The sequence below is a fragment of the Apus apus genome, chromosome 19, assembly GCF_020740795.1.
Source record: "Apus apus isolate bApuApu2 chromosome 19, bApuApu2.pri.cur, whole genome shotgun sequence".
NCBI classification, from domain to species: domain Eukaryota; kingdom Metazoa; phylum Chordata; class Aves; order Apodiformes; family Apodidae; genus Apus; species Apus apus.
Window position 1 is genome coordinate 1,353,562 of NC_067300.1, and position 26,897 is coordinate 1,380,458.

Consider the following 26,897-nt stretch of genomic DNA (forward strand, 5'->3'; position numbering starts at 1 on the left):
ACTGACACTGCCACCATCTCCCCTGCACCCCCACTGAGCAGTCTGGGTGTCCCTGCCAAAAGATGCTCCTTCTTGATAGGATCTGGGAAGGCTCTGAACCTCCCCAGCCCACAATTGCTGGCACCAGCCCCCAAGAGGTTTTGTACCACCCTTTTGCACAGCCACCCCATCTGACCGGCCTGTCAGATTTTTAAGAGCTCTCACCAGCTGGCGGGGGGCCCTGAGCACAAAAAGTGCTCCAGGAGACAACACCAGAGGTAGCTTTTGAAGCAGCAAGAGCCTGACAGGGAGAGGGTTAAGCCCATCACGGGTTTCACAGCACCCGCTGCCCAGACTGCGGACACGCAGGGCTCTGTACCAGCCACTGGGGAGCAGCACGAAGTCTGGTCCTGTGCTCTGCAAGGTGCTGCCCGGCAGCGTGACATGGTCCTGAGCCTCGTCCCGTGCTCCTGAGCCTCGTCCCGTGCTCCTGAGCCTCGTCCCGTGCTCCTGAGCCACGAGCCGTGCTCCTGAGGCAAGCAGAGCAGCAGCCACAGCCCCGGCAGAGCTGCAGCTCGGCAGGAGCCTGGCTGGGCAGAGCAGAGTGCCCGGGGCACGCAGCACTTCTCCCCCACGGTCTCTGCAATGGGACGTGGTTTTCTGTGAACATCAGAAGCCCAGGCGAGGCCAGCTCTCCCCCGGGGCAGCGGGAACACCGCAACAGGCAGCCCCGCAGCACGGCCAGCTCAGTGCAGAGCTGCTGCTGCAGGGGCCCCGGGCTCCTCTGCATCCCTGCCGGCATCGTCTGCTGAGATGGGCCCTGCACAACAGCCTGAGCCCTGCAGAGGCTGGCACAGGCAGAGACCACCCTGCTGCTGGCATCCCCCAGCACAGCAGGGACACAGTCACTGGAGGCCCTCAGGGCCCAGCCTCTCCCAGTGCCCGCCACGGAGAGCAGCTCTCTCTGCAAGTGCAGACACACAGGTGCACCTCTCCCTCCTGTCTCAGCAGAAGCCGCTCTCCAGGATGCCCTTGGAAAAAATTCTTTAGTGTGAGCGTGGTGAGACACTGGAACTGGTTGGCCAAGGAAGTTGTGGCTGCCCCATCCCTGACAGTGTTGAAGGGCAGGTTGGATGGGGCTTGGAGCAACCTGGGCTGGTGGGAGGTGTCCCTGGCCATGGCATGGGGTTGGAACTGCATGATCTTTAAAGTTCCTTCCAACCCAAACCAGTCTGGGATTCTATAACATGGGATCCTGTAGGATCTGGACACATTGGTGGCAGATGCCCAGCCACCAGCGTGCTGGCTCTGGGTGCTAAACATCTCCCAGACCTGACTGCCAGTGGCAGGGACCTTCAGAGCCCCTCAGATGCCAGCTTTGCTGTGCCCATTGAGAGGAAGGCCCCATGCCAGGACACTTCCACTGCAGAACTCCCCCATCCCCACGTACCTTCCTGTGGCCAGAGAACAGCAGGGTGAGCTGGTGGATGGAGCCACCGTTTTTGACAAGCTCCTTCTTGAGGGTCCTGGGGGAGGGCAGGGCCCAGTGGCCCTTGGTGCCCTGGCTGTCGGAGCAGTTGAGGGTGGTGTCGGAGGTGAAGCAGTGGCTCTTGGCCTCCTGCAGCAGGCTGCCCTCGCTGTGCGTGCGGCGCCGCAGGGAGCTCTGCACGCTCAGCGTGAGGACGGGCTGGCAGCCTGACGTCTCGATCATGCTGCTGCGCTTGGCCTCGTTCCTCTCCAAGTAGTGCTCGTCGCTGTCCTCCTCCTCGTCCTCCTCATCTTCCTCTTCATCTTCCTCCTCCTCCTCCTCCTCCTCCTCCTCGCCATCGGTGGGGCTGCCGGCCGGGCCTGCCGCGCTCTGGCTGAAGGTGCTGTCGAGCCGCAGCTCCGGGATGACAAAGGCTGGCAGGGAGTTGGGCTGCTCCTCTCCCTTCATGGTGGCTACTGGCTGCTTTTCCAGCAGGAGAGGACCCTGGGTGGCTCCCAGAGCCTCCCAGGGCTCGGCCAGAGCTGGTGCCTCTGCAGCCAGAGGAGCAGCACTCGCTGGTGCCTTCCCATCCTCTGAGTGCATCTGCCCTGGCTTCTCAGCGTCCGTCTCCAGCATCTGCCCATAAGAGAAGACAAAGGCATAAACACCCTAGATCTCTCTCTGGCCATTTTCCTGAGGAGCCTTCTCAGCTCCTAACATCCCAGCCACAAGGCTGGCATCAATTTGTACAGCCCTAATGGCGCCCCGCTGGGGTGGGACAGCATCCTCCCCACATCACCCATCACTCCCACAGCACCCAGTCCTGGTCCTGAGCCCTGGAGCACTGTGTTCCCCACCAGCAGTGAGCTGGTGGCTACAGGGCAGGAGTGGGATGGAGCCTGTTTTTTTGCCAGCTTTCTTCTGCAGCTGGGAGAGGCCTGAGCAAGCTCTGCCCTTCCAAAGAGAAAAGCCAGCAGTAGCCCAAGGGAAAAACCCTCCATTGCCCAAAGCCTGCCAAAGGCAACAGGGCAAAACCAGCTCAGCAGGGGAGAAAGACCAAAGCAGAGAAAAATCCTCCCTCCAGGAAGCAATTCCCATCTAAGCAGATCCTGCAGGGCTGGGACAGGGATTATGATTCTGAACCAGCCCCAGCTAACAAGTCACCCACTTGCCACTGTGTCCCCAGTTAAGATCCAAGCATTTTCACAAGCCCAATGGCAACCAGAAAGCTGGAGTTAACAAAGCCACCAGCTCTATATAAAATGGGTTGAGTTCAGCTTCAAAACAGAGCAGCAGCCCCAGGAATCCACCCATCCAGCCTCACATCCCATTGGAAAGAGGTACCCATGGAGCAGACAGGGGCTGTATCCCTGTGGTGGTCCCAGCTTGTGAGAGCAGACCCCAATGAGCCCCTCCTGGGACAGCCAACCTGCTGGTACACACCTCCTCCCCCTGCAGAGCCAGTGGACATGGATTATAACCCACCACCAGTTACCACCAGGAGCTGGACACAGAAGTCAGGCTGCAAAAGCTGCTGCCATCCCCAGGAAACCCCCCAGAGGTGCCCAAGCCCCAGCTACAGCACAGCCTGCTCTGCACAGAGGGGACAGCACAGAGACCATGTGGCACCCGCAGGAGCCAACAGCTCCAACAAGCCAGCCAGATCTCCAAAAACATGGTTGGGCTCAGCACCGTGGCCACCTGCCTCCAGGGCAGCTCACCCAGCTCTGCCAGTGCCCAGTCCTGGTTTACCATCGCAAAGGACCCCCTTACACCTGTGGGGACAGGGAGAACCCACCCTGTCCCCTGCCAGCCCGACACGGCACTGGCAGCGACTCAGCACCATCACCTGAACTGCCCAGACAGCCTGAAGACTAAAATCCAGAGTCTCTGTCCTCAGCCCCACCAGCACCATCTGCCTCAGCCCCCAAACAGCTGGACCGGGGGGAAGCACAAAGCAAAGGCTCAGTGTACCCCATCCTTGGGGCTGCTTCTCTCCCCCCATGGCAAGCTCTTGCAAAAGGGGAAGGTTTCCAGCCTTGCTGTGCAGGGATGCTGTTTGCACCAGTGTGTGTTTTAATGATGCTGTTTATTTGTATTGCAATCACTGTCATCATTATTTCATGAAATAATTAGAGGAAAAACCCACACAGCCCTCAAACCATTCCCTGCAACCTCCCCTCCCCACCCCCCCCCCCCCCCCCCCCCCCCCCGCCCCAGCAGCTCCCTATCTGTCCAGTCCTTCTGCTTAATATTGCTGGTTGCCTGCATCAGATAAGGCCCTAGAAGGAAATGAACAGGCTCCTTTAAAATGAGAGACATTTGGGGATTAAATTAAATCCACACACTAATTCAATCGGAGCCTGCTGCTCTTCAGTGGCACGGAGGATCTGAGCAGGAGCCTCTCTGCTGGGTGAGGTTTCCATCTCGGGTGGGGCTGTGAAATCCTGTCCTCCCAGAAAGGGTCTGAGCTCTGCTCAGTGTCACCTGATGGTGGGGACAGACAGGGCAGCAATGCCACCAGGGACAGCCAACAAGCCTGCTGGTGGCTGGAGCCACCACGGACCTCACCAGCACGGAGCCAAGAACCACCTTGCTGTGCAAAGCTGATTTGGGCCAGTGAGGACAGAGATGTGACCAGGTTTCCTTCTCACCATCATCATGGCCAAGGGGCTGCTGGAGGAGGTGACAGGTGGAGGCAGTGCTGCTGCTGGCTGAGCAGGGCGCTGCAGGGGACATCTGTCCTTCCACCACAAGGACTCATCCAAAACATGCCATGGTCTCACTGGGCTCCTCTCCCTTGGCCAGCAAAAACAGCTCAGGAGCCAGTGGCCAACATCTGGATCTCCTCATCCCCAACACACTGGTCTCATGGCTTTCAACATCCAAGTCTCCTTGCCCTCAACACCTGGGTGTCTCTATCCTCAATATGTGGGCTTCCCTGTTCTCAGCACCTGCAATATCTGTGTCTTTCCTGTCCTCAATATGTTGGTTTTCCCATTCTCAACACCTGCGTCTCCCTGTCCTGAACCAGAAAGGCCTTGGAGCTTTACTACATCCACCATGGAGGACCTTACACTTCACTGTCCCAGTTTCTATCTCAGACTAAGTGGCCAAGGCAGAATGTCCCAAGAAAGGGAAGAGAAAGCAGAAGAGCGAGCTGCCTCCAAGCCCCCAGGCAGCTGTCAGGGGTAATTTTAGGGAAGGAGAAAGAGTGGTCTGATTGGTCTGCAGCAGCAACAGAGTTCCTCATGCCCATCTCCCCGTTAAACAAGCCACAACACACCCCAAAAAAGCCAAACACTGCCCTGCCTGTTCCAGCATCCTCAACTTCTGCACCTGCAACCCACTGCCTGGACCCCCTCTGCCTTTGAGCATCTCTCACTGACTCAAAAGTTTTCTTGAAACCACAAGGGGCAGATGCCCTGCAAACCCGCTGCTCCTCTGTCTGGAATGTGGCTGGGTTTCTTCTGGTCACTGCTGCTCTGATGCCAGCAGAGCAAATTCCAACCAACAGGTGTGGGTTTGTCAGCGTGGCCTCAACTTCTCCAGCACTTCTTTAAATAATGAGCTCTTTCTGGTGGCCCATGGCTGGGGCTTCCAGCTGGGAAAACACCAGCCCCAGAGACAGCAGAGCTGTGAGCTGAGCCTGCACTGGCCTCCCCCTGCTGCTGCCAGAAGTGCCATGGTGTGTGGCTTTCCCTTCAATCCCCAGCCCTGGGAGGTCAGGGTTGGGTTTTTTTGAGGTTCTCCAGCTTCTTGTTTCAAAACCTCTGCTCCTGGCACTCATGGAGCTGCTGCAGCTCAAGCAAAGCCTGGACACCAGGAAACTGAATTCAGCCTTTCTGGCTCCTGACATGGGTGCTCAGGTTTTGCAACGCACAGGGGGTGGGCAGTGCTGGGTTAACAGTTGGACTTGATGATCTTTAAGGTCTTTTCCAACCAAAACGATTTTATGTTCTTTCTGTTGCAGTAAGAGAGATTTTCTCCTCAGCCAAAACCAAGGATTAGGAAAAGCAGTAAAGTCCCTGCAGGTATCAGACTGTAGGACATTGAGCAGGGGGGCAAAGGACTCACTGCTCTCACTGTGCTCTCACCTCAGGAGGGGTTTAGAGACATCATGAGACACTGCTGGAAGAGCTGCTCTCATGGACCATTCCCAGACCATGGCAGCCCCATCCTCCCTGCATCCCATGGAGGAACCTCTCTGGCTCCTGCTCACCTTAGAATCACAGAATACTTTTAATTGGAAAAGACCTTTAAGATCATCAAATCCAACCATTCCCCCAGCACTGCCAAGGCCATCTCTAACCCATGTCCCTCAGCACCACATCTACATGGCTTTGAAATCCCTTCAGGGATGGGGACTCCACCACTGCCCTGGGCAGCCTGCTCCTTAAATCTGCCTTTGCTCAAAGCTGCCTCTCCTGCCCCAAAAGCATTTAATCCCATGAGAATGAGACTAAGCCCCTCCCCAGGGAGATTTTGGAGAGAACACAGCCAGCTTTGCTGCCAGCAGTGAGTTCCCTGTGCACAGGTAACACCCCTGGCAGATGGGATGTGAGGAAAACAGCACCTCCATCACCCAGGGAAACACCAACATTGCCAAAGCAGGTTTTTCCCAAAAATGGAAAAAAATATACAATTTCAGGTTTTTAACATGGGACAAATTGTGCCCAGATCTATCAGAAGAGAAGGTTCTACCTGGCCCTCTGAAACAACACAGACTGTTGATGATGAGCACCTTGAGATGTAAAAAGTGACCATTAAGACCCAAGTAAGCACATGGCTGCAGGAAGCAGCATCTAATACACAGCACAGGGCTAAAAGGAAGAAAACTAAGCCAGAAATGCAAAGCAGAACTATCCAAAGTTGATAAAATGCTCATGGGAGTTATTTTGAAAGTGCTCACCAGGAGATTCGCTGGGCAGATCCTCTCCTTGCCCTCCGTGGTGGCCCTGTAGGGCCAGCCAGAGCCAGAGCTTGTTGCACAGCAGGGTGTCCTACCCACTCCCTGCTTCATTACTGAACCAATTAATAATTGATACAGAGCAATTACTGTAGCAGCAAAAGCAAGCACAGATGCATAAACCCAAAGAGCAGGACCCAGGAGGGGCAGGGCAGGACGTGTGCTCGTGATGGGGGTGATGTGAGCACCCAAAGCACAGGCACCACCCAAAAATCCCTGGGATGGAAAGGTCTCGGAGCCTGGGATGGAGAAGTCCTCCTCTGCAGGAGGAACTGACCCCATGGCAGCAGCCTGCACTAATCCCATTACCTCGTTACTGTCCTCCCTAATGGACTGCTCTGCAAGCGGGCCCTGAGCGCCGATCGCCCAGCCCCGATGCTGCGTCTCTGTCCCTGCAGACAGTGCTGAGCAGGAGCCAGGGCCCAACCCACTGCCAGTGCAAATACCTGCTGAAGGTGTCAGCAAACAGCCGGGACAAACCCTCCCCAAGCCAAGCAGCTGGAGATCACAGGGACTTGCTGCTGCCACCACCCCGACCTGCCACCATCCCCGCCGTTCCAGCTCCGGACCCCAACCTGCCCCCAGCGCCTCCATCCCCACCGAGGCTACGAGCACACACACAGCTCTGATTTCCGTGGCAAGGGCTGAATTTGCTGGCTCGTCCCCAGCGCCAGTATCCGAAGGGGTAGGGAGGGTACCCAGGAGGCTGCAGAGCCCCGGAGCAGGAAGCCCCGCGGTGCCGCTCCTGCCCCGGTTTGATCCTCCAAAAGTCCCCGTGGCTCCAAACACCCTTCGTTCCCCCCGATGCTGCTCGGTACCAACCCTTCAAGCCCCGCCCGGCAGGCAAGGAAGCCACAGGTTTCCCAGGAGACAGCAGGGACCTGCTGCCTTTGATCCAGCAGGACATCGGTGCTCCCGACGGCTCCGCGCTGCTTCCCCGGCCCGCGCCGCATCCTGCCCCGCATCCTGCCCCGCATCCTGCCCCGCATCCTGCCCCGCATCCTGCCCCGCCACGGGCACAACCCCCGGGCCGCCACCTCGGAAAGCAAAACCTACCAAACCCGGGCTCTCAGCTGCATCCCCGCGGCAGGGGCTGAGCGAGCGGATCTCCCTCCGACAGCCCCGGCCCCGCACGTCCCGCAGCCGCGGTTCGGCAGATGCTGGTGCAGCGCTCGGCTCTGCCGCTGCAGTTACTGAATGTCCGTGTCGAGCAGCAGCTGGAGCCGCCCCAGCCTCTCCCAGACACCACTCCCTCGTGCCCCTCGTGCTATTTACGGCTCCACCAGCAATCCCTGGAGGCACTGGTACCTGCTGATGGATGTAGACGATCACGCTGCCCTGAGGAAGAGCCATGGATCACCCTGACACCCACACTCGCAGGCTCCCCTTCTCCTGCCCTGTCCTACCCCCGAGCAACACCAATTCTGGTGCTTCCTGCTAAAACCTCCGTGGCGGGTTCACAGCTGGGTTATTATCCCCAAACTCCCTCCTGCGGCAAAGGGACAGCCCTGAGGTGGGAGATGCTCTGCAGCACTTTGCCCTCTGCACTGCAATCCCCTAGGAGCAGCTCTGCCCAAACGGGCAGGGACAGGGAGAAAAACACACAGGAGGTGTAGGGTCACTATCTGGGGGACAGCCCATGCACAACCACCCACCCCTTCCCCCCTCCCGCCAGGGCCTTCCCGTGACACCCCCACACACACTGGGCCAGGAACCCGGCTGCCTTGTGTCTCCTCCCGGTATTCCCGCTTTGTTCACCAAGCCAGGGGAGGTGCCCTGATGGCTGTGGAGCAAACACGGTGGGGTGTGGGCACAGCCAGTGCCACAGTTGTTTGCCAGTGGTCATCTGCACCATAGCCACCCTTCATGCTGTGCTCGGCTCTCCCCCAGCTCAGACTGGGTACACCCGTGTCCCCCTGCCCCCAGCAAGCTCAAGGATGCTCCTGAGAGGGAGCAGGAGAAACCTGCTGCCTCCTCCTCCTTGCAGGCAGGCACAGCTTTGCAGCTGTACGGACAACATGAAAACTCCCTCACTTGCAGCCAGTGGGCACGGAGCTGAGCTCAGGGACACGATGGCACCACCAGCAGCAGTGACATGGCAAGGCCACCCAGAAGCTGTGGTCAGCACCTCTCCTGCCTGCACTGGCCAAGGAGGCTGCGCCCGGTGGGTTTTGTGCCAGATCCCTCTGTGATGCCACCTGGCTGGCTGCAGGGCTGTGGGACATGGGCACATGCACAGTCCAGGAATGTCACCACAGAGGAGGGCCCAACTGATCTGAGACCCCGAGCATCCCCAGCCCAGGGGCCCTGGCCCCTCTCAGCCAGGAGCAAACCCAGCCAGCACCCAAACCCACCCCACTGCCCATCCTTTGGGGGGTGCAGCCCCAGTTTGCCCAAGCTGAGCACCAGCTATCTCCTACAATCCTCCTCAGCCTGGGCAGCCTAGCTCCACAGGAAGAGTGTGGTGGGACCTGGTGCTGAAGGCCAGTGAGATGATGTCCAGGTCATAAATATCCCTGGCAGTTAAAAAGCCAGTGAGTGGAAAAGGGGGAGGAAGGAATGAATCTTGTTGGCTCTGAGCCCCCAGCCTTCAGTGTCCTTTCCCTGCTGAGGGAAACAAGGTGCTGGTCAGGGGGGGAAACCTCTCTGCAGGGGCAGAGCATTGTACCCTGTGCATGAGGAGGCGACAGCAGGAGCCTGAGCTGACATTTTCAGCCACTGCAGAGCCTTTCTGAAGATCTCATCCCAGCATCACTTACAACAGGACCATGAGGTCAGCAGTGGAAGCCTTTGGTGCTGCCAGCACAGATCACGGTAAGGAAACAAGCTCTGAGAGAAGAGGACCTGGCAGAGCAGCTGTGAATGGCACCAGCAGGGCCATGGCCAGAGCCACACACTCCACGGAGGAATCCCAAGCAGTACCAAAACCCACACTGGTGGCTCCAAAGCCAAAGGCAGCCCTCCTGCCACCGCTCTGTCCAGCCTTGCCCTGCCACCCCATCAGGAAGGGTCATTCAGAGGGCCAGGGGACCCCCGTGGGGGGGGCAGGATGCAGCCAGGCCACCCACACCAACGTCACTCCAGGCATCACCACCCAAAGTCCCCTGGAATTTGGAACCAAAGATGTCAGGGTTCGAGTAACTTTTGCAAGGAGTTACTTGAACTCGGCTTCAGCGCCTGCCCCACCAGGGGCTGCCCCACCAGGGGCTGCCAGCCCCCCCCGCCCCCAGCCCCACCAGCACAGGCAGCTCCCGGAGGGCTCGTCTGGGCACAGCCCCACCCGGCACAGGCTGCATTCCTCCCTTCACAGGCAGCCCCATGAAAAGCACTCCCAGCAGCTTCATTAAATCACAGCAGCCTTGGCTTGAACCACTTAGTCGGAGCCCCTGCCCCCCCGTGCCAGTGATCTCAGCCGGCTCGGCCCCCCCGCGCCGCCGGCGCCGCCCGCTGCTCTTCCCAGCCCCTCGGGAGTCACCGGAGCGGCCCCTGCAGCCCCGAGCCCTCCCCGCGCTGGGAAGGATGATCCCGGCCGCTGGATGTGGCCCCGGGAACATCGCCCAGCGCGGGGGAACAGGAGCCGGTGTCCGGGGAGAGCCCGGCGCGCCCAAGGGCTGCGGGTCAGCGCAGGAGGGGGAAGCGGGGACGCGGCTCCCGGGCCCTGCTGCTCCCGGGAGCCAGCGGCCCCGGGGCTGAGCGAGCGGCTGCTCCCGGGCTGGCAGCCCCAGGACCCTCCCGGCCAGCACCAGGAGCCGGCAGGGGCTGGAAACCGAGCTGAACGGAGCCGGGGCTCGATGCAGCGGAGATGTTAAAACATCCGGTGCTCCAACCCAGCATCCCAGCCAGCCCAGGTGAATCCCAGCATCCCAGCCAGCCCCACAGGAACAGCCAGGTGAATCCCAGCATCCCAGGTGAATCCTAGCATCCCAGCCAGCCCCACAGGAACAGCCAGGTGAATCCCAGCATCCCAGGTGAATCCTAGCATCCCAGCCAGCCCCACAGGAACAGCCAGGTGAATCCCAGCATCCCAGCCAGCCCCACAAGAACAGCCAGGTGAATCCCAGCATCCCAGCCAGCCCAGGTGAATCCCAGCATCCCCAGCCTCTGTGCTGTGTGCCTGTGCTTAGGACTGAAAGCCAAGTGATGAGGACTGGCGAGGTGAAAGATCAGCCCCAGGACCCCATCAGGCTGACCTGCACTGCAGGGAGTGAACGGCCAGGCTGCTGCATGGCAGCAGGAAGGGACATTTGAGATGTGCTTGGAAGCCTGAAAGGAGCTGTAAAAACCTCCCCCCTGCTCCAGCAGCCTTTGCTGCCCTGGCTGCATTTGGGGCTTGTTCCTGAGCAAGAGGGCTACAAACCCAGCAGGAACATGGCTCAGGATGGATCAACCTGGGACAGCTCAAGCCACATCTGCTTCTTTCATGTCTGCAGTTGGCTTCACACCTACTGCTACATCATGAACCCCTGAATTCAAGTCAACACATGGTCCTTCTCTTGGCCCAGCAGTGCTGACAGGAGGGTCCGCATGCCACCATGTATGGAGGTCACCAATGTGGATTCATGAGTCTCATTCACTCTGATGGCACTGGGACCTCTGTCAGGGACAGTTTCCTCCAGAGATTTGAGTGGAGGGAACTCACCAGGAGCCTGGCTCACTGGGGCACAGGATCTCTGCTCCCACAGCCTCCCAAATCCCTGGCCTTATGGAAGCAACCTCTGGCTCTCCTCAGTAATGAGCTTTTTCCAGCCCAAGGCCAGAGCCCAGAGCTGGGCTGTGCTCACTGATGTGGAATAACACACTTATTTGCTTTCCTTTTGTAAGCTGGCTTGTAAGCTCTGCCAGTTGATGCTTTAACCCTTGTTGGGTCAGAATAAACCTCCAGGTCTTCTTCTCCATCTGAGCACCCCAAAATCAGGAGCAAGGTGCTGGGAGGGTGGGTGTCCAGGGCCAGGCTGGCCCTCTGGGTGCTGTTGTGATGTGCTTAGCCCTGCCCAGCCTGCCAGACTGGCATCCCAGAAAAAAAAGCAACCTCTGGTGAAGCTCCAGGCTTCCTGCACCCTTGACCATGTCCTGCCCAGTCTGTCCCACAGCAGCAGGTGAGCGGGACCCTCTGGAGCAGAGCTGGCACAGACAGGGCAGCAGGTTCCCAGCCCAAAATGAAAGGACTTTGGGCCAAAAACAAACTGAGAAGGTGCAAATTCCTCCCCTCCTTCCCATCAAACAGCTGATCACACTCGACGACACTCCCACCGAGCGAAACACCCCCTGGACACTGGCTCAGAGAGACAGTGGATGACCCCAGTTGTCCCCAACCCCAGTGCTTGTCACAGCCACCCCAGTGCTTGTCCCAGCCACCCCAGGGCAGTACACAGCCCCCACCCAACTGGGAAATGCCCCAGGGTAAAGAGAAAGGATGCTGGGGAAGGCAGGCAGGTACTGGGGAGCACGATCGTGGAAGGATGTGGGTGCAGAGCAGGGTGGGTGCTGGGGCCAGGCCAGGGTGAGGACAAGGCAGGGGAGAGCAGAAGGGTCATCCAGGCTGCCCCTTCCCCAGGCTGCAGCTCGGTCACAGCAGAGCCCTCCCAGCACCAGCCCTGGCTTCAATCAGCCCTCCATCACACACTGTTTGCTCTTGTTGACAGAACATTTACTTGCACTTGTCAAGCACGTTGTAAATAGTGAGAGAAACAGCCCTGCCCTTCCTGACCCCAGGAATGGCCAGGAAGGGGCCGGCCAGTCCCGCCCCCCCAGGCAGCTCATTCCCAGCACCCGAATCAGTCCGGGCGCAGGATCAGTCCACGCCTGCTCACACCATCAGCAGCCCCGGGACAGACACTGGTGGCCAGGCTTGGAAAAGTGCTGAGGATCCACCACCTCCCACGGGAAACCAGCAGAGTGCCCGTCCTGGACTCCCACGGCCCAAAGTCCACACCAGAGTGTCCGTAATTATTTAGCTTAGGGATAATCTACATCTTTCAGACACAGCCAGCCATCCTCTCCGAGGTTATCTCAGGTCACGGAGTCAGGAGGAAGAGCAATCAGCCGTTCTGAGTGTGGAAGACACAAAGAAACAAGCAGTGAGAAGGGGACGGTGGTAGCAGGTTCGTTATGCACAGGGTTGTCGTGCCACTCATTTTTGCCCTGGCAGCAAAAGCAGCTGGAGCTGCTCCAGCCCCTGGCACCTCAGCCCTGCTCTGCAGTTTGCCATCCCTTCCCTCCTGCTGGTGCAACTGGGTGCAGGGCTGGGCTGGGAACGGGACCAGTGGAGGGTGAGAGGTTAAAAAAAGCCCTGAGCTCTGCACAGAAGGTCGTTCCTGGGCCCAGGGAAGCAGCCTCTGTAACTCGATTAATTTAGAAAGCTGCTCTTGCCATAATCTCATTGCTGCCACTGTGGTTCCTCCCAGCCCCAGCCCACCTCCTCCCTGCTTGGGGACATTTATCGCCAAGCCGGGTCACCCTGGTGATGTGTTTTACAGATCCTTGCTCCTCACAGCCAAGGGCAAGGAGCAGCCACCCCAGGACAACTCCTGTGACCTGCTGCCACCAGCAGGACGGGTTCATCGCCCAGAGAACTTCAGCCAAGTCTTACAGGGGCAGCAGAGAAGCCACCAGAGCCTCAGTGCCACCGTGTCTCCTGGACAGCAGGCTGGAGAGCTGGACCCCACTGACAGCCAAGGGTATCCCCAGAGCTCTTCCTGCACTGACTGTGGCAGGAAAAGCCCACTGGGAGCACAGCTGGACCCACATCTGTATCCCTCACTGATTCCTCTTCCTACAGCCCCAGCAGTGGATGCTACACACACCATATGCTTGTGTCTCTTTCCTCTAAAACCAGCTGCTCCAAAAGTAGCAGCAGTGCCAACACAAACCCCACCCAGCACAGTGCATCCTCCAGGCTTGACACCATCCTCCCAGGAGATGTTCCTGGAGGTGACAGCTCTGGAAAGCCATGTCCCTGAGCCAGAAGGACCTTCCTGCTCCTACAGCATGGCTCAGGGAGCCTTGAAAAACAAGAGGTGCCACCCCAAAGCCCAAAATTTTCCTGATTTCCCACAGCTCCAAGAAGTTGACACCACACAATTTTCCTCCATCAGTTCAGCCAGTCCAGCCCCTCCTTTCCAGTTGTGCCCATCCCACTGGGGATCCTCTGTCCCATCACAGCCATCCATTCTGGGAAGGACTCAGAGAGGGCACCAGCAGCAGTGCTAACATGCCAGAGGGAGGGTGGTTCCCAGCTCACAAGCTGGCACAGCAGCCACAGAGGCTGCTGAGGAGCTGCTCTCTGCTCAGACAGTGTCCCCTTTCTCCAGGGCACAGCTGGCACATGGCACATCCCTGCCTGGCACCAGGGCCACACTGGCCCTTTGCTCCCATCACAGGGCAAAGCCCACGTCCCCTGGGCTGGGCTCCAGAGGGATGAGCTGCCTCTTGCCCAGTTGGAGCCTCTTGCCCATTTGGAAAGCTTTGCCAATCAGATTCCTGTTCAGAGCAGAAATCAGCCATCCAGAGACTGATTTTTTCAGCTTAATTTGCCTGTTCACAGAGCACAGACACTGTCCTGTTTCTTTAAATAGCCCCAGTATCAAATGACTTGTGAGCACTAACCTAAGCTAATGGATCACTTCTCCCTTGCAAGAAGCGACTGACTCTCCCAGCTCCCTCCTCCCAGTGCCCCATGTCCCAGGGGAAATCTGCCCCAACAAACCAGCCGTGGTGCCAATTGGTCACTCAGCCCCCAGTGCAGCTGTGCCAGGCTCCCACCAGCATCCCAGCCCTCCCAGCATCCTTGCCTGCCCTCTTGAGAGCTGCAGCCTCACACAGGGCTGCTCCTCCTTCCCCACCCTTCCTCTTGTAGTTCAGGATCAGGCTTGCTTGAAAATTGCAGCCTGGGCAATTTATACCTTGCTGGGAAGGGAAACATTGCTATGAACTCAGTGAAGTGCCCCCCAGGTGCTCTCACACTCCCTTTCTCCCTCCCAACCCCATATCCCACCAGTGGGATTTCACAGAATCACAGAATTGTCAGAGTTGGAAGGAACCTCTGGAGATGATCTCGTCCAGCCCAGCTGCTGAAGCAGGGGATTTCCAGCAGCTTTGGCAACCCCAGCCAAAACCCCCTTGTCACAACCTTGGAGAGCACACAGTCACTCTCCCCTGCACAAACGGAGCTGTCTCCTGCCCACTGAGGTGCAGAAAAGCCTTAGAAAGGTTTGTGCTGTCTTCCAAGAGGATTCTTTCTCCTGTCCAGTAGCCAGGTCAGTTCAATACCCCAGGGAGCAGACACTCTTCAGGGCTTTGTTCTGAGCAACAACAGGGCTTGTAGGTGTAGTGGAGAGCCAAAAGTCAGGGGGTAATCCCACACCCTGCCACGGACACAGGGGTGGGAAGGGCCAACAGCACTACCACCCAAAAACCCAAACAGTCCCAGAGTACATGTTGTGATGAAGAGCTGCCAAGATCCCCCCTTTTAGGATCTATTTGAGATGCTCAGATTTGAACGGGTCCCTGTAGGATCCCCCTGCCCGTGGCTGGATGGCACCCAGCTGAGAGCAGAGCCATGCCAAGCCCCCCACAGCAAGACCCCATGGCATGGACCCCCCCTGCCAAGCCCCCTGGGCCCCCTGCCCAGGCCAGGGAGATACATGGCAGGAACACCAGAGACATGGCAGAGCCTTGTCCCCCCGTTGCATTAGCTGCCCTGGGCTAATTGCGCATCTGGAAGTTTGGTTGGTATGTTGTTTCTCAGGCTTTGTGTGGTGTTGCTATTTTAGTAACATCCAAAACGTGCAGGAAGAAGAATCTGGAGGCTTTGTCTCCTGTGGAGATGTTTGTGCTGACCCAGTTTGGGACACTGCAGAGCCAAAGCCACGTTGCTCTGCTCCAGACCTGGGCAGCAGTGCAGCTGCCTACCCTTGCTCCTGCTCCTGCCCCTGCCCCTACCCTTGCTCCTGCTCCTGCCCCTGCCCCTACCCTTTCTCCTCCCCCTGCCCCTACCCCTGCTCCTGCCCCTGCCCACCCATATGGTGGGAGAGAGTCATCCAAGCCAGACCAGACCCTGCACCAAAGTATATCCACACCTGGAGGAGGGGTAGGACCTGCTCCACCACCCCACACCAGCCAAGGGGAGGGACTTGGGTGGTTTTACCCCTGAGATCCTCCCATGCCTTGCTTAAAGCTCTTTGCATGCTCAGCACAGGGTGATTCTCTTGTCCCAGAGCAGCGGGTCACCCACCCGTGGTCCAAACCCAACTGCAGGGCACAATATCATAGAATGTGAGGATGGAAGGGACTTCCAGGATCATCTGGTCTATCATCTTTGACCCCAGCCCAGACTTTCACTGTCCCAAACAAGCCCGTGGTGGCAGCCCCAGCCCTGAAGCCAGGCAGACTGGAGGTGTTAACCACATCCACACAGAGCTCCAAACCTGCTCCACATACACATTCCTCTTGCTGGAGCTGCTCAGACAATGCTCTGGGGCCAGGTTGAAGCTTTTCAGTGTGGGAAAAGTGCTGCTGCTGCCTTGTTAGGTATGAAAACCAGCACCCATCAAATGACCTTTCTGTGCTTTGAGGCCACCTGCAGGGCCCAGATCAAACGCTTGAGCCCATCTGAGTGCACAGCGAGGGACAACCTCTGCACCACTGCTCCCATGACCTCAGCCTCTCCATCAGGACCCAGAGATCATGGCCTGAACCTTTTCCTCCAGTTTCAGTCCCGCCCTGGAGCCAAGCTCTGGGGAAGGCTGGACACCAGGTTGCCTGGCCTCAGCTGTCCAAATACAGATGCCGGGAGGCATCCGGAGCAGCCGGCTCCGCTCCCGGGTGGAAATGCAATAACTGCTTCCCCGAGCAGGGCAGGAAGCTGCAGACACAGCACTGCCTGTATGCAAACTTGCTCCTCACCTGCCAAAAAAAACCAGCCTTTGGAGCAGCTTGCCTGGCAGGAGCACCACTGGGGCAAAGCCCCTGCCCCAGGCAGAGCCACCGCGCGGGTCCCTTACCTTGTTCTCCGTCGGAGCCGACGCCGGATGTTGCTGCTTGGTGATGTTCTCAGCCAGACACCAGCAGATCCTCTTCTTCTGCTCCTGGGAGTAAGCCTCCAAACTTAATAAGCACTCCGACTTCTGACGTAAAGGAAACACAGGCAGAGAGCAGGTCATTAGCTGTGTCGCAGGCCCTGGCTTTGTTTGCAAACTACTTGCTCTCAACACACTGGATCCAACGAACGTGAGCGTAACGCCCGCACCAGGGTCCTGTGCTCAGGGCAGGAGAAAGCAAAGCAGATGAGAAATCAGCTTCCCAGCAGCATTTCCTCCCAAGCAAGGGGTGGGAATCTGTTGCCTTGCAGAGCTGCTGGCTTCTGCTTTAACGAGGGGGAACAGCGTGGTGGGGCACGGGCAGAGCACCAGGCACTCTGCACCCTGTGCCACCAGAGTGGAGCCGTGTCTGTGAAGCTCATCTAGCAGGTGGAGATGGCTCTTTGCTGTATGCAAACAGTAGTGAGGCACCGTAGTGTGAGCTGATGGAAGCAAACATCCTCAGGCTGGGTGGGGCTGAGGGAAGGCAGAGCTCTGGAGAAGCTCCAGACCAGCTCTCCCGTCCTGCTCCTCACACCCAGCACACACCAGTTACAGGGTGATGCTCCAGCTCTGGTCACACACTGTCAGCAACATGCAGTGAGGAAGGAATTAAGAGAAACAGGAATTCATCCCAGGTGAGCCCACCCCTCCTCATGCCCTAACCCCTTCCCTGCATGCATCCTTTTTGATAGGAACCTGTTCTTCTTGGATAGGTTTTCTTCAGGCCAAATCCCACTCATTTAAGAAACCTTCTGAGCAAGTTCTCTCAGCAAGTGTCTCCCAGCTCTTTTAACTGCTCATCACTTGCACTAAAAATTAAGAATTAATGACACTTGCTTCCTACTGGGACTTTGCAGGTTATGCTTTAAAAATGGTCCAGAAATGCCCATGGTTGCATCATCTCCTGTGGCCAGACATGAAAATAAAAAATCAAAACAGAACTTCAGGACAGAATCACAAAGAAAGAAAAAAGTCTTCCACTGCAGAGCACAAAAAAGGCCTTTTCATTTCCCCCTAGGATTTACTTCCAGGAGGGCAGGTCTCCAACAGCCTGTTTTTCCCAGAAAGGTCAGAGAGAAGTAAGGAGCTTGCAGCTTCGTGACTCCAGAGACACAACACAAGCACAAGGGGAAATGCTTTTCAGTCACACCATTTAAAACACTGTTTTCCTTGGATGCTAATTCATCCACATTTAATCCAAAATCCGTGCTAAAGCAGCAAATAACTCAACCTGCCACGTCACCTCCAGGATAAGAGGTCTCTATAGCTCAGTCCTTTGCCCTTCCAAGGAGACTTCCAGGAAGGAGATAATCAGATCTTTCTTACATCTTGGACATCACCACATCTCTTCCCAAAGCAGAAATGGGCTTAAAAATGCCTGCTTAGGTTTTAAAATGCACACTCAGGCTTACTGAGCACTATCAAAATGAAATAGGGGTTTGTGATTCTGGGACAGGAGGTCGTGGGTCTCTCCCCCTCCCCAGACCCTGAGCTGCAGGGATGCTCCAAGCATCCCCTGGAGCAGCACAGCACCCTTCCCCAGCACAGACACCCCAGTCTCTCCCAGTCCCACACCAGCAGATCACCAGGCTGCACCACTGTGCTGTGCCTAGGAAGGGACCTCATTGCTCCTGCTTCCCAAGTGGGAATGGATGGGTGCCTGTCAGCCCAGCTGGAATCTGGGCTGGCATTTCCCCACCCCACACTCAGGGCCAGAAGGGAAGGACAGCAAGGACTGAGCGAGTCTCAAAGTCACCAGGGCAGCAGCAAGGAGCCCAGGGCCCACATTGATGCTGCATCTACTGCACAGCCCCACCAAGGCTGCAATGCCCCCGGAGTGAGGCTTAAAGCAGCTCCAAGGTCACCTTCTATCCCCTTGCATGTGACAAACCCAAGCTCACCTGCCCTTGCTCCACAGCTCCTTGCTGATTCAATTCCAAGCCCATCTCTTTGAATTTAGCATAAAACCACACTCAGCCACGGGCTGCTGAGAGCAAGGTGCTGCCCTCCCTCCTGCTGACCCACAGCCAGCTGGGAAGACCCCCTGGCCCCAGTAGCCTGGGAATATTAAAGCCAGGAGAGAAGATGGAGCACAGGAGAAAGTCACCACCTCGACATGTGTCCTGGGCATTGTGGGCAAGGGGGAACAGGAACAGCCAAAATAACAACTACCCCTTCTGCACTTATTTTACTATCATTTCTGTGCTACAGCAGCAAGATCTCAGCACTTTATTCTCCCACAGTGCTATTTAACCTCTCCAACACACATTTCCCATGGGAAGAGCTCCACTTCTCCTTCTGCCAACATCTTCTTCCCCAAACCAACGTGAAACCACGCTGGGGGAAGAGCCAGCCCAGCCCCTGGGGGCTGAGCACCCCCAGCTGCCTCGGAAGCACAGGATCCTCCTTGCAGAGTCCCTCAGGACCCCAGCGAGATGCAGGGCAGAGTTGGGAAGGACTGACTGTCCCAGGGGATCAAGCTCTGTGGGTGGCACATGTCCCCAGAGCCCGGCCCTCTGCCCTCCCCAGGCTGGCTCTGGGAACCAGCCTCCCTGCTATTGTTTTCACTGGGGGAGGCTGCCCTGCTCCCTGCCAACAGCTACAAAGAGAAAACAGAGTTTAATCTCCCAGTGCTGGGAAAGGAGGATGCAGATGGTGCAAAGGGGGCGTCTGCAACCAGATAAAGCCACAAAGTGAGGTGGCTGCCCGTGGCTTTCTGCCTGCCTCCAGCCCCAGCCTCTCCAAAACATGTTATTGAAGGTGGTGTGTGGTGGTTGGCATGAACCTCTGGGGAGCCCCCAGCCCCAGCGTCAGCACCAGACCCTGCACCGGCCCTGGGACTCCCACCCCAGCACAAGACCCCTCTCCCAGCACTGCCCGTGGGAGAGCAGGAGGAGAACACACGGCAGAGAAGGACCCAGACCAGCCAACACAAGTCCCAAATGGGTCCTGTTAGAGCAGGAAAAGGTCTCTCTGCTCCAAGGAAAAAGCTCAACCCTGTGGATGCTCCTCCAAGCTGTGCCCCAGCCCCACAGCACCCAGGAGATGACAGGTGAGGGGTCTGGCCAGGCTGAGAGCTCCTAGTAACCCCAGCAGACACCAAGCCAAGAGGGACTCTTGGCTCTGCAGCCCCTCAATCAGCCAAGGAGCTCCTGGAGAACAGCACCACAGGGCAGGAAGGGCCCCTGGACTCGAGGCACCAAGACCCCCACTGCAGATGTGCCCCTCTCTGCAGGGCCCAGCATAACAGCACCTAGTGCACCAGTGTGGCTGTGCATCACAGGACGGTTCGGGTTGGAAGGGACCTTAAAGATCATCTAGTTCCAGCAAAGCTAAGATGTAACAATACCAGGGAGCCAGGCTCAGCCTGACACCTCCAACACCCTGACCTGGGTGACCAGCCTTGCCCCAGGCTCCTCTCATCCCACCACCACCTCCCCCAGCTCGTGCTGCAGACACTGTCCCCAGGGGCATGCTTGTTGCTCCTGGAGCAGCTCAAGAGGGATGTGCTTCTGCTCCCTTCCCGGGCTGCTCTCCTCTGCAGGGTCCATGGCAGAGTGGATCAGGGACAGGACCTGCAGCCCAGCTCAGCTCAGGCCTCCAGCATTCACAGCCTTGGTCTGTAGCCAAACCCAGCAGAGATCCCAGAGGGGAAGTACCTCGGAAACGGGCTCCAGACTACAATAGCTTTTAAATTGCAGAGCAAACCTTCCACGGGCAAAACAGCAAGCCCTGGGAATATCCTGTGCACAAAACGTGGACAACTGCTGGCTGGGTATTTCATGACCCATGGAGCTGGGTCTGATGAGAAAGTTCAGTTTGCTGCCGTGCTAAGCTGTGCTGGGGGGGGGGGGGGGGAACCATGGCTCTTCCTGTGGTTTTTGGACTGCTGGGCACACTGGTGGTGCCCAGAAAACAAACCTTGGCAGCAGCAGCAGGGGCCCTATTGAAAGCTGAGATGGCCAAATGTGCCAGGATCTCATGGTGCTTGAAGGGACAATGATGTGTGTGGAGCTGCCCTTTGCAGGGCACAGCACTCTGCAGAGAAGGGTGGCTCGTTGCTGTGTGGCTTGTTTTCAGGCCAGGAAGGCTCCACAGATGAAGGTGAGGGATAGATGTGCCCATCGTTCCTTTTGACACCAAGGGCTGGCTCTTAGGAAATGGATCTTCACTGTCCTACATCCACCCATGGACCAGGAAAGGCACCAAGACATCAAAGTGCACCAGCTACCTCATGGTGCAGACACCAGTGGCTCCAGCTCAGCCCAGGCCAGTCAGACCCTGTTGCACTGAGATGCTGCTGCTAAGGAGGAAGAAGACAGAGGAGTGATGCCACAGGAGCACAACATCACAGCACAGCCTGGAGGACACCACACGTCCAGGAAGAAAAGCCTGAAGAACCTTTTCCACCCACTTTGGAGCAGCCAACGAGGACACAGGGCTTGGTCTGTTTTTTGCAGGCCAGCAGGTTGTCCTTAAGTGGCTCATCAGGTAACAACACTCATGGGAATCCCCAAGCCCTGAGGACCAGGCAGGCAGGGAGCTCCCCATGCAAACACCCCTGGCACAGAGAACAGGTCCAACACCTGCCATTCTGCAAACACCTTCTCCTCTCGGGCGAGGAGCTCAGAGCCCAGCAGCCCCAGCAACACTGAGCTCACCCACCCCTGCAAACACTGCCCCGAAGACACTGAGATCCAACCTGTGCAGCCAGCCCAGGCAACTGCAGTTCCCCTCCAAAATCACCCACTGCTGCCTGGGCCTTTTCCAAACCTCTCCAGTGCTGTGACTGCATCTCATCAGCTCTTCTTTTTGCCAACATCTGGGAAACACAACCACGGAATTCAAGCTGGGGCAAAAAATTAAGAACTTCTGCTCCAAAAAGCACATGTTGAGGTCATCTCAAAACTGAGATTCGGGTCGAACTGTGTAAAGATTCACAAAGCCAGGGAAGCAGAGTGTCCTAGTTCACCTGCTTCTCCATCTGGGACACGAGCAGTCCCTGCTCTGCTTGGAGAGACCCAAGCTTGGAGTTGCCACTGCCCAGGAGCTGCCCTGGGCAAACCCCAAGCCATGGCTTAGGCCAACCTGGGACTTCTGCTACCAGTGCCACTCCACATCATCTAGCCCAGGTAAATGGGCACTGGCAGAGGAAACAGAGCCCAGGGATCTGTCTTCAGAGAGGAGCAGCCTGGCCACCAGTCCCACAGCCACTGCTCCTCATCCTCTGCTCCAGTGTGTGCCAGGAGAGCACTGCCTTGGACCAGGTGAACACGTCAGTTGCAGCTGAAATTCAGGACATGCCATGGGGATGGCAGGGTAGGGCTGGAATTCAGGAATGCCTCAGCATTTGGGGTAATCTGCACATGGGTTCGTGTCCCAACATCCTTCAGAAGCCCTTGTCACGACGTGGGCAGTCGTGGTCTGGTGTTATCCCTCTGCACCTGTGGTGCTGCAGCTGCATCTTGTCAGCATCACATGCAGAGAAACCCCGGAGCTGGGACCCATCGTCCTTGGGATGGAGGAACATGGAGACTCAGGGGAGAGTGAAGCTGTTGCTGTAGGTGTGACATGGCAGAGGGGCCCAGCCAGGGCAGACTGAGCGTGCAGCTCTCACTGGAGCTGGATGACTCCAGGTGAAGCAGGGCAGGACCCAGCCCTGCTTGGTGAACATCTCCAGCATCCCAGAGATGAGCCGCTGCCTCCGAGACACGCAGGAAGGAAAGGAAATATCAGAGAGCAGGAAGGGATTTTTCATTTGGCAACATCTCCTGAGCAACACCAGCAGGGCAGCTGGAGGACTCCTCTCTTACACTGAAAAGGTCTGGGAGCAGGAGGAAGGCAGAGGGATAGAGAGACCTTTGTGGTCTCTCAGTGTGCTTCAAATTCACATAACAAATCTGGGAGCAGGAAGCGAGGAGTGTCACTGGGTTCCCTCTACTTGAAGTCCTTGCTACGACTGACCCCACCACCTCTACCCCACCCAGGGATCCTTCACCTTGCTGCAGGACAACAGACCATCAGACAAACAGCAGTCCACAAATCCGACAGACACCAGCCCTTCTCCTGTTACGAATCAGAGGAAACTGAGACACAATTTCAGCAGGGCACAGAGACAAATGTTCACCTTCTCCCTCTTCTTCTCCCACCCTGCACACAGCACCTGATATCAGCTCACACTGGATTTTCTCTTAGCAGGAATTTAAACCCACTCTATCTCCACTCTACAGTGCTCTGGCATCTGCAGGGTGACTGTCACAGCAGAGAGTTCTGGATTCTGTGTCCAGGCAAGGCTGAGGGACTCCTAAATCATTGCTCTTTATTATGCTTAAAACCCTCCTTGGCTCCGTGTCTCATTTGCAGCCTTGAGGTTTTCTGAGCTCATGTCTCTAAACTGGCCTTTCTGTCATCACATTTTGTGGGTATTTTCTTGCACTTCTAAAGTATAGAAGAAGCATTTGCAAAGGGGGCTCAAACCCCACCAAGGAGCAGAGTCACCAGGATGGAGAGAAACCACAAGAGCAGAGCTCAACCCAGGGCACCAGACCCTCCATAATGCAGGGAAGAAGGAAAAGGAAACCAATGTCCTTTGCTTTGGTTCCCTGCCAGAACCATCCCATTTCAGCTGGAAACAAATTCAGCCCAAACCACAAGTCTTCTGGCCATCAATGGGGTCAGACAACAGAGGAATGGGCAAGTTGACTGAAGCTCAAACTTTTATCATGACTGATGCCACCTTTCTGCAGCAGGAGCTCATGGCTGCCCAGTTCTGGGCTCCCCAGTTCCAGAGGGACAGGGATCTACTGGAGAGAGTCCAAAGGAGGCTATGAGGATGATGAAGGGGCTGGAACACCTGCCTGATGAGGAAAGGCTGAGAGACCTGGGGCTGTTCAGTCTGGAGAGGAGAAGCCTGAGGGGGGATCTAATGAATGTCTATAAATACATGAGGGCATCAAGAAGGCAGGGACAAGCTCTTGTCACTTGTGCCCTGGGACAGGATGAGGGGCAATGGATTCAAACTGGAGCCCAGGAAGTTCCACCTCAAGATGAGAAGAACTTCTTTCCTGGGAGGGTGACAGAGCCCTGGGACAGGCTGCCCAGAGAGGCCGTGGAGTCTCCTTCTCTGGAGACTTTCCAGACCTGTCTGGATGCCTTTCTGAGTGACCTGCCCTGGTTTTGGTCCTGCTCTGGCAGGGGGGTTGGACTTGATGATCTCCAGAGGTCCCTTCCAACCCCAACATTCTGTGATTCTGTGGTTGCCAATTGTCCTTCCCTCAACAAGCTGTTATCAGTTCCTCTCACCCTCACAGGTCCATGTGTACAGTTCTCTTTTCCCCATGACCACATGAAAACACATCACCAGCTTTCACCCACCTTCACAACTAACCCCTGCTGCTCTGGTGCTGAACTTTCCTCCTTATCATCTCCTACTTCCCCAATTTTTCAAGTCATGTGCACACTTTACCAGGCAGGATTTGCTCTTTTCTACCATGTCCAAGATGATGGTTTGCAATCAGGCAGGAGCCAGGCTTCCCAAGCCCCTGGCACAGTGATGCCCACGGATGATGACACTGAAGTTGCAGACCAGAGTTTTTAACTATTTAAGAAGTACCACAGCAACTTCCTGCCTTTCTAAGTTTTCAGGCCAAGTGTTGTGTCCTATCAAACCTAGTGCCTGTGAGGACATCTGCTCTAGTTGTGCTCCATCTGTACTCTTTATCTCTCTTTCAATAATAATTACTTTTAAAGCTCTTTACTAAACAAATCCACCTCAGCTGTTCAGTTGGTTGCACAGGTTTGGTGTGACCCCTGGTCCAGCCCTTTTCCCTGTCACCAAACCAAGTGTCCTCTAGATCTGCCAGGGCAGCACCCAAAACAACTCTTGTGAACTCTTCTGATGACATGTCCACCACCCAGACAAACGATATCTGCCATGTCACAGGGTGTCCCTGAGCCTTCAAGTCCTCTGCACCACCAGTAAAGTGCTTCTCCAGTGCTCAGACTCCCTGTGTTGAGATGGGAACCTCAGGTCTCCTTGCTCCTTCCTGCAGGACAGAAATGGGCAATGCCACATCTCACTTTGGGAGATCAGTTCTCCTATGGACCAAGGTGGGACTTCTCCAGACTGTGGGGTTAAGGACATTTAAAGAAGCTCCAGTATTGCCCCTCACTACAGTTTTCAGAGCATTGTGCAAAGGGAACCCCTGCCAGCAGCTGGGACAGTTTGAGGATGCAAACAGGGACCCTGTGCCCTGTACAGACAGCAGGGCACAGGGTGGGGGGACAAGGGGAGACAGTGGCACTTCTGACCCTTGTCTAGAGGATCTCTTGTGCAGGTTGCAATGTGCATCTCCAAGGCAAAACAAGATCAAGCACAAACCTGCAGCAGTCATTTGCTCGGGTCTGTAACTGTGCTCATCACAGCAGAGCAACAAGTTGCTCCTGGAAAGATTTTTCTGTTGGAGCAGTTTCCCAAGGGATGATCTGGTGTCTGCCAGTGAAAACTTCCAGAGGAAAAGATCAATTTTGCTGGTGCTTTTTAAATGAGAAACGCACCGAGCTATTTGATTTTCAGTCAATTCGGTCTGAGTGTGTTGGGTTCAAATCAAAAACCTTCTAACTCTGCAATAAAACACTGATCTGCAGGTTCCTGCAGTATCAGCAGGATGTTTCTGGAGCAGGGAGGGGTGTGAGTACAGCCCTGGATCACACTCACATCTCTAGCCCAGCTCCCTGTGAGGCTGCCCAGCCCCACCAGGCTCTGAACCTTTTCTCCCGACAGGTTTTACAGGCGGTGACAGGAGGGGTGTGTGCCCAACCTGGGCAGGGGGGAATGGGCCAAACTCCCCCACTCCGAATTCCCTAGGGTGCAGAAACACAGATCCACAGGGAATCAGCCCAAAGCCTTCACAGGTGAGGTCTGTTCAACTTACTTTAAACTGTTTCATTGGGATTTCAAACACTGAGATGCAACACATGCCAGGCCAGGCTTGCATGCATTGGCAGGACTTTTTCACATTGCAGCTGGCAAACAAAAAAAAACAGACAAGCTTCCAGGGATGCCCAGCATTCCTCAGATCCAAAGGCACCACCTTCACTTCCAAAACCCTGCCTTGCTCATGTGCTGGAACTATTACAGCTGCCCCACGACCACCACGAGGAGCAAAACCACCAGGAATGGACAGCTCAGAGAAGAACCTTCCTCTCTTTCTGCATTCTTTCCAACACCAACCAATATTTAGCCCTTCCCTACGTGTCCATGTAGGCCCACGTGTCCCACCAGGGCCACCTGCACTTGGGACCCTCAAGCACTACAACTCACACATTGAAGAGCCTGCAAAATAAACACCCCTTCTGCTGCAACCTACCCCGGGCTATAAAGATCACTGACTGTAAATAACCATCACACACAGGATTTAAACTCCTGGGAGTGATTTATTTACATGTGATTAGACAGGATGACTCGCAGCAGCTTTTTATGACACTCCAGTTCCCCTGAAGTGTGGAATTTTCTGTCTTGTTTAAAATAAATTAAGCAACTGGCAGACATGGAAACATCCTTTTATTTTGGATCACGTCAGATCCGAATGCAAAAATGTGACCTTCTGGGTCAGAACATTGCTCAGAGACCTTCCAGATGAGGAGGAGCAGGGGATGACAGCTCGAGGCCTTGGCAAAGAGCTGCTCCTGCAGCAAACACGGAGTCAGCCCAGCCCCATGGGCTCCTTTTCCACTCACAGCAGCACTAAACACGTTACTGTTCATTGCAAATGTGTGGGTAAGAAACAGCAGCATGAGAGCTTCTCCCAGCCTCCCAGCCCCTGTCATGGCAGCACAAAGGAGGTGTCTGAAGAGCTCAGGTAAGGACCCCAAGCCCCCCAGACCCATCACCATCCCCTGAGAGCAGCAGCCAGCAGAGCTGAGCCAGCCAAAGGCTCCTGCCACCAGCCCAGGGAGGGAGCACGTGCTGCACAGAGCAGGGATGGGGAGAGACCCCTCAGGGTGACAGGAGACAAAAAAGCCACATCCACACAAGCATCCTGCCCTTCTGCATCCTTATGGAAAGCTTTGAGATGCCACAAGCAGCAGCAGGGGTGGACAATGGGAGTCACTGCCTGCAGGACCTGCCACACCACACTGGTGGGACCCCAGGGGTGCCAGGAGAGGGGCAGAGCCAGCACCCTGCCAGAGATGTCCAAAGGTGCCCAGAGAGCCCCATCCTGGCTCCAGGTGCCACTGCAACCCAGCAGGACCACTTCACTGGGCCCAGATCCCAGCTTTCACCTCCACGAGCTGTGCCTTGGCCCTCCCACTGCAAAAATAACATGAGCACCAGGAAGTGGCAGTGCCAGCAGCCCCGGGAGGCACCCCCAGTGCCTCTGAGCAGCCAGCCTGCAGGAAC

General features: G+C 56.5%; 1 protein-coding gene across 4 annotated transcripts in view; it reads right to left on the reverse strand.

The window, feature by feature from the left end:
- Nucleotides 1-26,897, reverse strand: part of RGS3 (regulator of G protein signaling 3) — an 82,405-nt gene that overhangs the window by 8,762 nt on the left and 46,746 nt on the right. For all 4 annotated transcript variants that reach the window (XM_051636499.1, XM_051636494.1, XM_051636495.1 and 1 more), the window contains 2 exons: nt 16,418-16,540; nt 1,430-2,083 (listed from right to left, as the gene is read on the reverse strand). In XM_051636499.1, the coding sequence (XP_051492459.1) occupies nt 1,430-2,083; nt 16,418-16,540 (777 nt within the window). The remainder of the gene's footprint in view (nt 1-1,429; nt 2,084-16,417; nt 16,541-26,897) is intronic.